This window comes from Euphorbia lathyris, chromosome 3 (assembly GCF_963576675.1).
Source record: "Euphorbia lathyris chromosome 3, ddEupLath1.1, whole genome shotgun sequence".
Taxonomy (NCBI): domain Eukaryota; kingdom Viridiplantae; phylum Streptophyta; class Magnoliopsida; order Malpighiales; family Euphorbiaceae; genus Euphorbia; species Euphorbia lathyris.
Window position 1 is genome coordinate 82463170 of NC_088912.1, and position 16444 is coordinate 82479613.

General features: G+C 33.8%; 2 protein-coding genes across 2 annotated transcripts; one reads left to right on the plus strand and one right to left on the minus strand.

The window, feature by feature from the left end:
• Window positions 1-1892: 1892 nt before the first annotated feature.
• On the plus strand, window positions 1893-6829 carry LOC136223437 (uncharacterized). The gene is made up of 6 exons (XM_066011430.1): window positions 1893-2733; window positions 4993-5045; window positions 5414-5501; window positions 5587-5685; window positions 6252-6379; window positions 6563-6829. Exons 1-6 carry the CDS (start codon window positions 2092-2094, stop codon window positions 6594-6596), a joined length of 1044 nt encoding a protein of 347 aa, XP_065867502.1. The 5' UTR covers window positions 1893-2091; the 3' UTR covers window positions 6597-6829.
• A 3824-nt stretch (window positions 6830-10653) lies between these two features.
• LOC136222929 (transmembrane 9 superfamily member 7) lies at window positions 10654-14898 on the minus strand. The gene is made up of 7 exons (XM_066010617.1): window positions 14633-14898; window positions 13591-13755; window positions 13361-13470; window positions 13130-13238; window positions 12901-13013; window positions 12206-12356; window positions 10654-12075 (listed from the first exon to the last, which is right to left on the minus strand). The coding sequence occupies exons 1-7, from the start codon at window positions 14735-14737 to the stop codon at window positions 10918-10920; spliced, it is 1911 nt and encodes a 636-aa protein (XP_065866689.1). The 5' UTR covers window positions 14738-14898; the 3' UTR covers window positions 10654-10917.
• Window positions 14899-16444: the final 1546 nt, after the last annotated feature.

Here is a 16444-nt window from a genome sequence, read left to right on the forward strand (position 1 = left end):
CATGAACCATCTGAATTTTACTACCTCTGATACTCCAGTAGTGATTAATCATGATGGCCAATCTGCGATTGCATTTGCCAAAGATCAAAGGTTCCATAGTAAGACGAATCACATAGAGGTCAAATAACATTTTGTTAGAGAATTAATTACATGTAGAGAAGACACGCCCTCCTTTCAAACAAAAGGATGGAAAATCATAACACATGTTTTAGTACACATGTGCTTAGCGACCATAAGATGGAAAAGTATTACTCATAATGGGTCTCAACTTTTTCCTAGTGTGAGACTCAAATCCTAAAGCCATGGTTTCTTGATTACTTTATCATGGGGATCCTTAACTTGTTCTAGAAGTATGATTTGATTTTACTTATTTTATAAGGAAGTTTTGAAGGCTATGAGTTAATACGTATCGTAAAAGAACCCGACCATTTAAGCGAATTGGATCACGATGGAAAGAACAAAGTAAGAGGGAAAGAATTTCATTTGATCACATCTATGTTTCTATTTATCACTGTTTGGATACTTATGTACATGTGCATATTTGTGAAAATTCAAAATTGTAAATAAGATCAAATTTTCACATATGGTTGCAAGATGGATTCTAGGATAAGGCGAACCACCTGTCATTATATATGTTCAGATCAAAAGAATATATATCTCCAACGAGTATATAATACTTGCTTTGGAACATATCCATCGACATGCTATATATCTCCAACGAGTATATAACACTAGTGCTCTAGATTGCATGTCGGTCACACTAACTATTTGCAAACTATGAAACGAGACTGAGAAAGAACTTAGATCGCATTCCATTATGTACGAGTGGTTGATGTTAGACTTATCTAAGTTTGGGCCGAATAGGAGGCCCGCCCTTAGATGGAACGGGTCTAACCCAAGTAGAGAGAAAAGGAGGCTAGAGTTTTTACTATAATTGGACAGTTAAATTGTCTAACTTATACAAAGAAATAACCTAAGGACGACAAAAGGTCGTCTCACTCTCTCACACTATTGTGCCCCCTCTCTCTATCTCTCAATACAACTGCTCTTAGTTCGTGGATCAATCGTTTCCTCTCCTGATTAATCGCGGTGTAGTTGAAGCGTGACCGGTAATACAAAAGTTGTGGCGATACGTTCTTCCGCTGCAAATCAAATCAAAATTTACCTGTGCTATAAAAGGTAATCTAATAACCCGTATAGAATATGTGATATTTAATGAAAGATGTATAAATATAATAAAAATGATAATTATATCAAAAGAGTTATATCAAACAAAATGTTATATGATTGACATCCCTCGCTGAGAAAAGTGTGGAAGATGTTAATGGAAGTAATGAAATATAAAATATTAGATTAACATTGTTTGAAAGTTTTTTTTAGAATAAATGAAAGTTAACGTGAGTTGGTAACATTTTACTTTCATTACCTCTAATCATTCCTTTAAATTAGGATTTAATGACAGTAATAGAAACTTTTTAATAAAATTAAGGTTTTAACTCTCATTTATATTTAATGAACTTCTTTACAATATTAACTTCTAACTTTCCTTTTCATTTTTTCTTATCTCTACTAACTCTAATATTTGTTAACCTCCCTAACAAATGATAAATTACACCTTTATTTGGCAAATACCCAGATTTCAATATGATTGTATATAGTTTTAAAATGGGAAGAGTATTACTATATTATATATCTTGATGGCAAAAGTATTAATCAGACAAATGCTAAACTGATCCCAGTGACCCAAAAAAACCTTAAATGTTCCGAAATTTAACATCTGACAATTAAATAAATCATAGTATCGCAAGTGTAATCAACGGCTTTAACTCACCCTTCACCCAAAATAACATATACACTGTCATCTTAAATCCCCCAAGGCCCAAACTTTCTCTTGATTGGGCAAAATTAGATAGATATAAAAGCTGGACTATAACTAAACTTTCAATTCAATCTACAAGCGTATACTCACAATCACTTTTTCTAATTTCTTCAGTGTTCAAACACAGCAACAGACCTCTGAAAGTGATTCTCATCTTCTCTTGCACAATTGGACAATTGGGGTTACCTTTATCCCCTTCATGACGCGTATCAATGGCGGTGGTGGTTATGGCTTCACATCTATCTGATCTTATCTCTAAATTTCAATTTTTTCTCCTAAATCAACAAAAACCCATGTTTTCCCATCTCTTCTTCTTGGCTTTCTCTGTGTCTTCCTTCATCTCTCTAATTTTACTCTATAGAAGCTTCAATAGGGCAAAGAAAGAGGAAGGGAACCAGAATGCTGATGCTTCAGTTATTAACCGTTCTCTGTCGAAAATAATTGATGAAACTCGAAAAACCGAGCAGACCAATTTCACTCATTCCCTTCTTCTCGACATTTTTCCGCCGGATTCTCCTAAATGGGCTAGTTTGTTCGGAAATTGCCCGGAGGAAACAAGGTCCGTTCAGGGGGATGAAGGAGACGTGTCGGTTGGCGATTCTCCGAGAGTGAAGAAGAAAAAGAAGAGGGCAAAGAAGAAGAGATTAGATTCGAATAGTGTAGAAAATGGGGGCGAAGAGAGAGAAAGAGAAAGAGAAACGCAAGGTTTGGATTCGGGTTCGGGTCAGGTTAAGCCTGAATTGGTATGTTTGTATCCGTTTACCTCAACGAGTAGTGCGACACAGAGGAAGATCAAGCAGCAGTATGATCATCTTGTCAAGTGCAATGAAAGCAGAGGATTGACATTAGCTCAGGTCTTTCATTTTGCACTCTTTTTCTTTCAATTTCAATTTAATACCTTGTCTTGAAGTTAATTGATTGTCGGTATTTAGACAATAGGGTTTGCTATTACGAGTTCATTGAATTGATGTTGCTTTTTTCCTTGAAATTGGTCTTCCTTGCGATGGTAATGAAGTTAAACTTGATGATTTATGTCTCATGTTCATTCATGGTCGAGTTTTAGCTTATTGTTTGCACAAAGACAGAACCTTTTCTATTTGATCAACTGATTAGCCTGTTAGGCAAAGGGAAACTGATAGATCAAAATTGGGAAAATAGCACAGTTTTGCATCTGTTAACCTAGAATGTCATTCATAAGTGAGTAAAACAATATCATATGATTGGTTGATAATCAGATTGATAAGTATTCCGTTTCTGGGAGGCTCTGTTGGGTTCGGCCGGGGCAGTCAGCATCGTATAGAAAAGTATAATATAAAAAGTACTCATGGAAGTGATAGTTAGCTTCTTTGAAAAGATATCCCCGAGGGGTATATATACAGCCTTCTGCAATGTTCTTGGCTTAATGAGACTTAATTGAGCCGTTGCACCATTACCCTTATTTAATGGCTATTTATTCCCTATTTAGTGCCATTTATTCCTTGATAGAAGGAATTACGGTTCCTCTTGATAACCGTTCAAGTGATTTGTGATGAGGGAGATCCGTTCCTCTTGGCGGATCCTTCTGAATAGTCTTTGGCGTATCATCAAGATGGCGTGTCTAACATGATAGGGTATTTGGGGGCGTAACATATGTATTGGGCGTATCATGAGTTGATAGCGTTTGTTGCTTGTCTTCCGTCTACTCGTTCGTTTGCTAGCGGGTGATGACATCATGTATAATTTTAGGATGTTATCACAGATCATATGCATAAGATGAAATCAGAAGTTTTCAAGTTCATGTTTGCATCGAGCACGACAGATTTCCAGATTGCTAGCTAGCTACTAAGCTTAGAACTTCTGGTTCCAACTTACAGGAGCAGTTCATTCGTGTAAATACACAACAATTTAGGATTTTATGGACAACAGGTAGTACTATTTTGGTTGCTGTGGGGAATTACCTATCTACCTTAGGTGTAATAAAACTCACACTTTGTAGAGGTTTTCTCCTCTCGTGGTCAGGTTTTAAACCGATTATGGCTAATGCACTAGTTGATGATTCAGGTTCTGGATGCTCATGCTTTGTTTACACAAATAGGGGTTGATTGTTGGCTTGGCATATGCTCCAAATTTGAGGAAGTCCTTTTTTTTTTTTTAAATTTGTCATCGGCCGTCGCCTGTGGGTGAGTTATTGTTGTTCCTTCTAATGTTTGTCTATGGAAGACTTTTTACATCGTTGGGAAGCAACTTTCTTTCTGGAAAGGGTTCTTTTCTCTTAGACAGGATGACAAACCTGTCATTTATTCTCATGCCTGGAAGGAAACCAGAAAGCTGCTGCTTCTTAAGCAAGTGTGCTGCTGAAACCACAAGATATTTACTCCTTATTCCTCCCTCATATTATCAAGAGCCTCTGCAAAAAAAATTGTGGTTTAGTTGTTTTGAGCCTTTAAGAATTGGACTCTCAATTCCTACAAGCTGCTGAGATTCTAAAGGAAGACATAGTATTGGAGTTATTGGATTTTATTAGAGGCTTAAGCACTGCTCTTATTCTGTCTTGTTTTAGGTCTGGTTCAGTTGATAAATGAACAACGTATAGTCTGCGGCAATCTACATTTGGAATTGTCCAATTGCATTTAAAAAACCTCAAATTCTTAGTTACTGGTAGAATGATGGGAATGAGCTAGAAATAATAGGGGAAGTTACTTGATCAGTTTTCTCATGGGACCATGATTTGGCATGTCTACAGTAGGAGGGAGAAAGGGGACGATGCTGAGCTAGAGGCAGTTACGTCTGGGATCGTTGAGAGGAATATTTTGTCAGATAACTATAGGCTGAGGCGGAGGGTGTGTAGGACAAGAATTCTGTTATGAGTTTGGAGGTTTTGGCTGTGTGCTTGGGAAGGAAAACCTTTTCGTTTTTTAGCAGTGTTTTTGTTGCTCATTTATCCATATTTATTTTTTTTTTCATTTTCTGTTTGTAGTGCCGCTGGTTAGTCTTTTGATTTTTGGTTATAATCAATAAAAAATACTGTGTTTCTTTTCGTGTGCGAAGTCCTTATTGACTTGTTTGTGCTCTCCGTTGAGACTATTGTTTGGTTATCATAGCATGATATTTCTTTGTTTTCTCTTGTGATTCAGGTTGGAGAATTTGCTAATTGCTTGATTGAAGCAAGAACTGAGTTGCAGCACAAGTGAGTTGCAAATTACTTCTGGAAACCAAAACCGAAATTGTGTTCTTGCTATCCTCACTTTTCCACAATATACTAATAAACTTGCTCTTTTTTTTCCCCGCATTTGTTATAGTTTCGTCTCTGTGCATGTCAACATTATTTCCTTGGGACAATTCATGTTTTTTAGCTCTTCAGTTTGCATAATTCTTATTTAAAAGAATGTACGATATTTATTGTTCTCGCATTAGGACTTGACCATCTCTCTGCCCCCGTATGAAATGGCTCTTCTGAGATTCGTTCCTCCTATTTCCAGTTTATTAAATGCCATTTCTAATTCATTGTTTCCACTTATGTAACTATAATATAGCATTTCTTGTTCTCTTTTCTAGGTCCGAGGTCATCAAACGTAAGTTCACAATAACAAAGGCTCTACTGTTCAAGGCGGACAGGTCCTCAATTGATCGCCTTCGTCAACAGGTTAATAATCCCCTAATCCAATTATGATTTGCTTGCTCCACTAAACAAGATAGCAACTAATTTGTATCAATATTTTTATTTTCAGATATACAAGCTGGAGCTAGACCAAAAAAGATTAGAAGAGGATACATTTGTCTATAACTGGCTTCAACAACAGCTTAAACTTTCACCAGCGTACAAAAAGGTAAATTTTCAAATTGGGCTAGAGCTATGGTTTGCATTTCTCTGGCTTCCGATGCTTCAGCGGTTTTTGATGATTCTGATTGTGCAAGCAAATAGAAGGGTGGCCTTATAACTTTTCTCTGCCATTCACGAAAACACAGAATGTGAAGAAAAATGGACCAATGTTGTCATTGTGAAAGGGCCATGAACTAGTAGTATTTGTCGATTGATGATGAAATCGTACCGTACATCTTTTTATCTGCATATCGTTAGACAGGAAAAATGAAAAGAAAGGAAATCACGCGTCCTATTCTAATGTCTGAAATCATAACTGCGCCTTGTATTTCGCAAACGAGTTACATATTGCTACTTCTACAGCAGAGGACTTTTGTCAGTCGCTGTGATTCCATCATGTTATTATTATTCGTCTTCTAGGTGTCAAGAGGGAACCATATATTTTCTCGTCATCTTCAACCGAGAAAAACTTGCAGATTTCCTCATCATCCAAATCAGCAAAAACGAAGCATGTGTTTGTGTATTTGTTGAACTAGAAATTGAGAAGATCCTGACCTTATTTTGTATCTATAGATGCTTGAGATCAGTGCGTGCATGGAGTCAAAGGCAAAGTCCGATAAGTTGATGGAGAAGAAAGATTTAGAAGTGGCCGATATCTCGTTTGAAGAGCTATTAGCACAAGAAAAGAAGGATTCATTTTGGTTAGTTGCTAATCTCATCAACTGCACATATTACTTTAATTGCTATCAGGGACGGATCTAGGGAGGTCGGGACGTGTAAGCATCCATCGAAAGGCATTGAAACACCCCTGTCATTGAATCCTGGATCCGTCACTTATCGTTGTTGTATGATCAATGATTCATTTTGTCTACTTGAAAATGCAGGCAAAAAAATGGGAAATTAAGAGTATCATCATGAAGCAGATAGATGATAATGACTGCTTACTTAGTTAGCTCAAAGTACTCAAAGGAAAGATCTTTTTGTAGCATCTGATGTATATCTGATACCCAAAACAACTGCCACAGGAATTTTTTTGCTACTGCCTGTGCTTCTTAGGGTTTGCTTATTGAACAGAATAATTCTGTATTTCTTTTGCCATTTTGGACTCTTTGAGTTAAAAGTTTAATTCCAATAACAAAGTTATCTTTCAACTTGTTTTCGTGTGATAAAATTATGTATAGGAGTGTAGGTTAATTATAAACAAGGGATAAAGTCTAAATTTGCCCTTTCGTTCTTGGAGAGGTGTAGATTTGACTTTAATGTACGAAATCATAAAATTTTACTGCTAATGTCACATTGATGGAGGACCTTTCCGTACATATGTGTTGTGACCCAGCTTAATAAAATATAATGGTGTGATTTCTTATAATATGTGCGAGTCCACACTACACATGGTAAAATATATATAGGGTCCTCCATTTGACATGTAAAAACTCTCTAACTTTGTGAACTAGCTTGCCTTTCTTATTGGTCCGTGTATCAAAGTAGTAATAACTTCCTCATAGCATGCTCATTACTCCACGTGTTTGATCTATTTATTTACCTCATATCACTTATGTATTAATCTTAAATGCTTTTCAGTAAAAATAGATATTGTGAAGCAAATTGTTTTGCATTGTAGGACTCTATTTTCAGAATTGTGATTAGGATTGCAAACTGGGTTGGAGAGTACTTCCCTTGTCCTCGTCTAGATGGGTAATTCTTGTTCCCATTCCCATAAATGAAAAGGGAAAAAAGTTCGTCTTCGTCTCCATCCTCGTGGGAATTCGTGTATTCATAGAAATCTTAGTTTTCACAACTCAAGTTCTAAATAACATTTTCTTTAGTGTAATTTAAAATTTTCCCATATAATACCATTAGATAAATATAATTCATAAAACATTTATCAAGTGTAGATGGGATCCCATTGATGAAATGGAAAAAAAGATTGCCCTTGTCCCATTCAAGTGGGGGATTCGTGTCCTCATAGAAACCTCAGTTTCCATTACTCAAATTCTAAATAACATTTTTTTTTAGTGTAATTTAAACTTTTTCATATAATACAATTAGACAAATATAATCCATAAACTATTTATATACTCGATAAAAAAAATATATCAATCATTTATATATCAATCTCTCAAATATAAAAATAAATAAAAATTATCAATTATAATAGTACACGTTAAAGTCTGTCAAATATAAAACTGAATTCTACAAATAAATTGTAAGCTTTTAATTTGCAAGCTTAGAAGATGTAGAAGAAGTGAAACAATTTCAAAAGATTAAAATACTATAAATAGGATTAAAACATTATTAATAATGAATATGATGTATTAAAACATTAATTGTCTTCTTCAAAAAAAAAACATTAATTGTCAACAAATTGAAAGTGAACTCAATTATATGGACAAAATATATTCTAAATTAAAATTATGGTGATAGAGTACAGTATGAATCATTTTTGAATGAAAATGTTCTTTCTTGAAATATGTTCATGAGTTAGATCCGACCTAATTGGGTTTATTAAATTACTGTCCAACTCCAATCCAACCCCTACTATATTTATATCGGGTTCAGATCGGGTTGGACTAAACTAAAAAAATTAATCCTCAAACCCAGGCCAGTCCACACGCCTCATATTTATTTATATATTTAGTTACAATTACTTCATGAATTCTCCCATCTCTATTTTATAGCTAAACGATATTAGAAGAAGTTGATGAAAAAAAATAGTCATTATTTCCTATACCGAATTTAACTATTACAAAAAATAAAATAAAAACAATGTTTTAAAAATCGGACTGGAAGTCGAACCGGGTTGACAACTGGATCAACGGTCAATTAGTTCAACCAGTTGACTCGGATTGGTTGAACCGGATGACCTCATAAATAATATATGTATTTTTTTAATTAATTTAAGTTATGAGTTTTAAATTTTATTTTATTTATATTTAAAATTTAAATACTAAGTAAACTTTGTTTATATTACAAAGATCAATTAAGTTTTCAATAATGTTTATCAAAATATATAAAAAATAAATACTAAATAATATTTTAAATTTTAAATAGTAATATAATATATAAGTATATAGTGTTGTCATTAATCGTAAGCTAAAAGTTAGCTTAGTAGTAAAATGTATGTTTACCTAATAGGCCAAGTAAGAATCCCACCGTTAATTTTTTTTTTTTTTTGAAATTAAACAAGTGTGAATGGCTAACCGGAACAAACCGCTCAACCAACTGGTTCACAGTTTAACCAACCGGTTTAAACAGTTGAGTCCGGTTTATTGAGCCTCCTAAAAACCAATACCAACCAGACCGAAGACCTGACCGGTTTACGATCGAACTGGTCAGTCCGATCCGATTTTCATAACATTGATTAAAAATCAAAGAGAAAGTGCTGAATGAGGGAACAAGAAAAGGAGCCAATAGAGAGCAAAAAAAGTCTTCATACATCCTGTGACATTTGATAAATTTCATTGATATTTAATTAAGCTAGTTTCTGATTTTTTCTTTTATGTAGAGCAGATGAAAACAATTCCACAATTTCAATATATTTTATTCAATAAATATTAGTATTGGATACCTAAAAAAATAAATATCTCATTTTGTGCAGGTTTGTATGGATTCGGTTGGACTGGAAAGTTAGATAAGTATATCCAAATCCAACTCATAATTCCATATAAACAAATCTAATGCTTTTATATAAGTACCTTTATGTGAAAATCACACATAAATTCATCTTTTAATAACTATTTACAATTATGTCAAGTTATAATCAAATCAGTACTTTTAAGGATTATAATTTATAAATTAAAAATCTAGAATATATTTTTTAGGGTATGATTTATGAATTAGAGTTTAGAATTTTTAAACTATAGTATAAAATCATAATATATAGAGAATAATGACATATTAAAAATTAAGTTTGGTGATATGACTTAACTGTAATTTTGTATTTAATTATGATATTCATGTATTTGACCCTACCTTTATTAATCATCCCAACTAGGGTCGAATGGAACGGAAATAGGGAGTGTCCTCATCTCCATTTATAAGAAAAAAGATAGTGTCCTCATTTCCATTTATAAGGAAAAAAAAAGAAAGATAGTTTTCGTCTTCATGCTATTCTTCATTTCTTAAATTCTAAATAACAATTTTTGTAGACAAATATACACTGTAAAATTTTAGTGTACTTGATCAAGTAATGCATCAATCTACCAAATATTAAAATAAACAAAATTTATAAAAAGATAAACATGTAAACATGAGATGGGATGGAGATCCCTTAGGGCAATCTTTAATCTTACCTCTGGACGTACATAATGGTTCATATTAGGGATCTTTGTTTTTATCTCTGAACGTACATAATGGTTCATATTAGGGTCTCTACATTGTCTCTGCATTTTTTTAAAAATCAATTAACCCTCTGAACATACATAATGATTCATTAGCTCTGATTCATTAGCTCGCTAAACTTGCTTAAAATAACTTATTGACCAATTAAGTTGATTTAAAATGCTTTATTCAGTCCTTAAACTTTCTTGAAGTAATATATATTTCAATTTATCCACATCTTATCTTGAGATGCCAAGCAAATTTAAAAAGTCATTGCACTTTAAATAAATTCGAAAGGCTAATATATATTGCCAGAGGGCTTCTAATGTATTTAGAAGCAATAGTGGCAGGCGGTAACTTGGTTTTAAAAGGAAAAATAAAGCTTGAAATCACAGGTTCACAAGCAAGCGACTATAGATCAAATTTAGTTCGTAGTTTCAATTGTAAAGGCCCATCTTAACTTGTCTTTTTATTTGGCCTTCTTACATGTCAAATTTTGTTATTTCCAATCTCAAATTGAATAAATTCAGCTCCAAATGCTAATTGATATTACTGTTTCCTGCAAAATGAAATCTGGATTTCCCATAAAAGAAGATATCAAGCAACAGAATAAACAATCAAAGAACTGGTTAACTTGATGATTGAAAGATAATAGTGAAGAAGATGGTAGTTGATATCATATACTGTTAAGTATGGGAACATCTAGATCAAAGCTTTTAATACACAAATGCCAACATTTGATATCAATTTCGCAAGCTTAAACAAAACAAGCCTACCCCCTACTCTATAATCAGCACGGCAATGCTCTCGCCCAGACCAATATTTTCCATGGCAGAATCTGCATATGGCGAAAGCAGTGAAAAAAACTAAACGAAACCAAGAAATCTATCCCCCACTTCCACCTTTCTAAATCTTCCAATTAATCAATTTTCACAGACGAGTATATCTTCCGGACAAACCAGAAGCAAGCATAGAAACCAATTGTTCCAGTCAAAACAAAGAAAGCGTACGATATGATAACCATGTAACCGAAGTAGAGGATGCCCGAAACCAACTTTGTGATTTCCAGCTTTGTGAAGAAGTAGAAAATTGAGTAGAGGAAAAGGTACAGAGCTGAGGAGCCAGCAGTAAGGTAAGATCTCCACCACCAGTAATAGTCCTCGCTGCATAACTGAAAGTAGCAGAGAACTATTGTTATCTCTGCACAAGTGATCAGAAGGATCACAAACACTATGAAGAGGAAGCCAAAGATGTAGTAGAACTGGTTCAACCAAATTGATGTCAAGATGAAAAAGAGCTCAATAAAAACAGCACCAAATGGAAGAATGCCTCCGATGAGTATCGAGAAGATTGGTTTCATGTACCATGCTTGTTCCGGTATCTGCCTGGGGATTTTGTTTGTTTTCACAGGATCTTCAATAGCTGGCTTTTTAAAACCAAGGTAACTACCCACGAATACCAAGGGAACGGATATACCAAACCACAAGCAAACCAAAGCAAACATTGTCCCAAAAGGTACTGCACCTGAAGACTGTTCCCCCCAGATCAGGGCATTCAGTACGAAGAAGATCGCGAAAAGAATACCTGGGAACATAAATGCAGTTTTTAGGGTGTTCCTCTTCCACTCTGTTCCCTTGAACATTTTGTACAAACGTGCCGATGAGTAACCGGCCAACAATCCCATGGAAACCCACAAAAGGACCATAGCGGTTGTAAGACCACCTCGATTGGAAGGCGACAAGAAGCCCAATAATGCAAATATCATTGTCACAAATGTCATCCCAAAGACTTGCACACCTGTACCAACATAAACACAGAGTAACCCAGAGTTGATAGGTGCCCTGAACACATCTCCATGTACCAGTTTCCACCCAGTTTCTTCCTGAGCTTCATCTTGAGTCTCCAATTGGTTGTAGTTTGAAATATCTCTATACAAAGTTCTCATCATGATCATGGCCACCATGCCAGAGAGAAATAGTACAATCATCAGTGAGTTTATGATCGAGAACCAATGGATCTGATCATCATTCATAAGCAGGTATGTGTCCCATCGGGATGCCCATTTAATGTCACTTTCCTAGACAAAGAACTGCAGAAATAAGTAAATTGCACTCCAAATTTTGACACGCTTAACACAGAGACAGATGTGCAGAGAGACAGACAGCATAGGCAACCAGAACAAGCTAAGGGTTGAAATAAGATAGTACCTTGAAGGTAACATCATAGGTGAACACAATTGCCTTGCCTGAGTCAACTTCTTGTGGAACAGTGCTACCTTGAATTAACTTTTTAGTATCTCTGTTGCAGGTTGACACTTGAGGATTTTTATCACTCCATTGCTTATATTCATGATTAATACTGTTGACACAAATTAGATGAAAACATAAGGAAATTAATAAGATAACTCTCGCAGTACCCAGTGGACAAACAAACAAGAAAATGATTGAATTGCATAATGATGGCAAAATTCCAACATCATAGTAAAAGCATGAAATAAAATAGTACATTTGCTAAAAAACAAACCTTCAACAATAGATTCAAGAAGACAAAAAAAGGAAAGTATGCAAGTATAAATCGAGGAGAAAAGTAAGCCCAATGCCTATTTTGCAAAGCAGCTAAAATCTGAAAAGAAGATCTACTGTACAGAATTCAGTGTGGAGCATATCAATTTAACTGCCTATATACATTAGTAACTAAAACTTGTTGCTAGTATACATGTAGTAGTTCATTCAGAACTCAAATATACCTTTCATATTTCTTAAGTAATTCAATAATTCATTTATCTCTTACATGAAGTGGTTCATTCAGTACTCAAATAAACCTTTTATATTTCTTAAGTTAAGTAATTCAATAACTCACTTAAAAAAAACGGAAATTATCAAAGAGGGAGACAGTACAAGACCTATTTGGAGTAACCTCAAACCCAACAATTCGAGCAGAGTCTGTCTCAGGATCCTTGTGATACATGACTCTAAAGCTCAAGTGGTTGTTGATAAAATATTTTTCCTCTTTACTCTGTTAAGCAAACATTTCTCAAGACAATAAATTACCAAACATAAAGGAGAAGAAAAAAGAAAAGAAAATGGAGGGAGGTAGAACCTCATCCACTAACTAATGCTATTGAAACATACCCCAGCATAATTTCCTTTGAATCCAACACGAAAACCATGTTCATAAGTTGTTGACTGGCTGCCATCCCTCCTTTGTCTAAGAACAGCAACCGGTAGATTATCAAGAATCCTGCACATTCATTTCCCAGCTATCAATACAAACAAGAAAAATTAAATAAATGCAGTACAAAATTAACACAAATTAAGAAATATGAACTCCAAATAACAAGAACAAAATGTGGAAACCCTTACATATTGACCCGATATTCATCATCAATTTTTTCCTTAAAATTCTTTGCAGATTCAGCATCTAGTGTTGATCGACAGGCCACTTTGCATGGCTGCTCTTCCATCATTTCAAACTGTAGCAGGATTCATGAATAATGTAGAATCACATTTTTAAGGTAACAAACACAAATGGCATCCAATCATTTTTTCAAACAATTACAATTAAGACTAAGAAAAAGGTAATAAATACTTACAGTGTAGAGAGAATTCTCAATGCGGTCACCTCGAAGAACCTCCCCTAAATTTTCTGCACTGTTCAAGATCTTTTCAGGCTTACAATATTTCAAGAAGTAGTAGTCATATGGAAGTTGTGTCTTTGTAGATGACAACTTATTCACCTTGATAGCCAAGGGATCGCCCTAATAACAAACAGGATGGTGTTAGCAAATAAGAGGGAAAGCATCACAACCAAACGAAAGAAAAATTGAGAGACTTTGACCAAGTTCCATAAGTATACGAATCTCACAGAAAATAGTCACAACAGATACTAAGTTATTTGAAATAAAAAAAATCACCAGTTTCATTCCCAAAAAATGAAGTGTATATGAAAGCATAAAGGATAAAACATTACTTCACAACATGAGTTGGTCTCCATTCCAGGTTTCTAACTAATGCAGCCATATTTACATTTCACTGATGAAGTTACTTAAGGCATAGGCTAAAAAAACCAATAAAGCAATTGAATCTAAACACCAATTTTTAATCATCGCTTTTCCTGGATTCAGATAATTTGCAATTCGTCCTATTGTTCCAGTGATCACACAAATTTTAACATGAAATGCCAAGACAGGCACTAGAAATCTTGCTCAGTAGCAATTCAATGTCAATTCTTGTTTTCTACACGCTTTCTATCACATCAATCAATAAAAACAAAAAATCCCAAATGTAACAATGAGAAGTTAGTTAATAAGATCATAAGAAGACAGACAACATTCTTAAATCACTAGCTCAATTTCAAAAACTAAATAGTCCAAGCAACGAAAAACAAAAAAACACGGATCCAAGGTAAACCCAAAGGTGAAGCAGCAGATCTACAAAAACTAAATTAAACAATATAACGGATCAAAAGCCAAAACCCTAGATCCAACTCTAATTTACAACCAAAGCAAAGATGAGTTGGTCAGCTTGGAAAATCATCAAGTGTTCCACATAAACTGAAAGAGCTAAAGAAAATGAAAAAGAGAAAAAACACAAGAAAGCGGGAAAATGAAAAAGACAGAAGTAGTTTGAGAGTACCCTGTGAATGTCGCGAGGAGCCACGCCGGGGAGATAGAAAGAGCGCGCAGAAGAAATTAGGAGGAGAGCGAAGAAGATGGTAGCAGAGATCCTAGCCATCTTCATGTTCCTAATTCTAGAGAGAGAAACGTAGAAAGTGAAAGAAAGAAGGAAAGAGAGGGAGAGCTGAGGACAGGGAAGAAAGGTTTATACAGCAGCAGAGACCCTGACTATAGATTTAGAGATGGTGGTTTTTGGCTGTTGCCAGGCTTACTTCCTCCACTTTGCTGCTTCCATAATCCATTTAACCATTGTGTAATAAAATAAAATAAAACAAAAATTATAGTATTACTTAGCCATGATGGTTTAATAATGTAAAATTACTGTCATATCATTTTATTTGTATAAAAAAAAAATAAAGGATAATTTTAAAAGAAAAAGCTTAAAAATGATTCTCTTTCAATATGGGAAAAATTAACTAAAATTCAGTATATTTTTTAATTACACCTCAAAATAAATAAATAAGATTAACTAATTACATTTACTCTCATCTACTTCCAGATATCATCATTCAAACGATCTCTTAGGATTGATGGATTATAGTAATATGTATCGACCTACTCAGATGATCCGATTAAGGTTAACTAATCCTAACTAGGATTGTCAAATTTTTACACGGTGACATGATCTATATAGATAATTCGACTAACACGACTTGTATCACTTTTATTATAAAGTATTTCAAATTCTTTTGTTGAGATAAATTTAATAAGGAAACATAGTGTTTTTTACTTATTCTTTTATTTTTAACTAAATTCGGTTTAAAACCGAACAAAATATTCCGGTTTGGTTATATTTCGATTTTACATGTTACTCGGTTTAGTGTTGGTGTCAATTCTTTTGATAATTTTGAGTTTTCAGTTTTTCGGTTCGGTTTTGAATCAATACATGTCATAGATTCGAATAGTGAGGTAAAGAAATTTTAAATGTAACGCGAATTGTCCAAATTAAAAAAAAAAAAAACATTTTTAGAACTCTTATTATACTATTAGTATCAAAAATTTATTAGCTGGGAAACCATTTAAAATCTGAAACAAAATTTAATGATTATCATGGTACTAATATGTCAGTGGTTGGGTGGAAAAAATACAAATTTGATGTTTTTAATTGTAAAGGAAATTGTTAAACCCTAGCATTGTTTGGGGTAAAAGTTATTTACTATATTTAGCTCAGTTCTTTCTTATACATGAATTCTCTCAAATAAAATTATTTTTAAAAAACAGTTAAATTAAATTAAATTGAAAAATATAATTAAATTAAATTGAAAAATTCATTAAAAAAGTTTGTGGTGCATCAGTAAATCAGATTGCCAAGTGAGATAATGAATTAATGATGCACCAAACCTATCACACGATCTTTCTATATAAATGTAGCGGATCGAACGAACCCCAACAAAAACTAATATCAAAATCCTCAGCAACAGTGATTTATCAGCTAATCCAGGACCCTCTTTTAACAACTTTGATTAAGATTTAGGATTAACAATTTTCACCACTATTATATTATTATTTATTTATTCCTATATATCTTCATAATATTATATAAACAAATCATATAGTCTACTTACTTTTGGGTTGAAAATCAGGCCATCTCATGCTTAAGATCGAAGGAACCATGTTTACTATTCTATTCTATGTTTTTTTGTCAAAGTTTTGACTTCTGACTGGCCAAGTTTGTAAATGACTTCTACTAACTTTCAAACAGAGGCAATTTCTAATTTTGTCTATATGAATCATAAATGTAAACAAAAATAAATTTCATATTAATCACATC

Excerpts from the sequence above, each read along its gene's own strand:
- LOC136222929 (XM_066010617.1), bottom strand. The coding sequence starts at position 14,737 with ATGAAGATGGCTAGGATCTCTGCTACCATCTTCTTCGCTCTCCTCCTA. Across the intron at positions 13,471-13,590 it reads TTGAGAATTCTCTCTACACT|TTTGAAATGATGGAAGAGCA; the intron begins GTAAGTATTTAT and ends ATCCTGCTACAG. Across the intron at positions 13,239-13,360 it reads GATGAATATCGGGTCAATAT|GATTCTTGATAATCTACCGG; the intron begins GTAAGGGTTTCC and ends ATGAATGTGCAG.
- LOC136223437 (XM_066011430.1), top strand. The coding sequence starts at position 2,092 with ATGGCGGTGGTGGTTATGGCTTCACATCTATCTGATCTTATCTCTAAA. Across the intron at positions 2,734-4,992 it reads GAGGATTGACATTAGCTCAG|GTTGGAGAATTTGCTAATTG; the intron begins GTCTTTCATTTT and ends CTTGTGATTCAG. Across the intron at positions 5,686-6,251 it reads TTTCACCAGCGTACAAAAAG|ATGCTTGAGATCAGTGCGTG; the intron begins GTAAATTTTCAA and ends TTGTATCTATAG.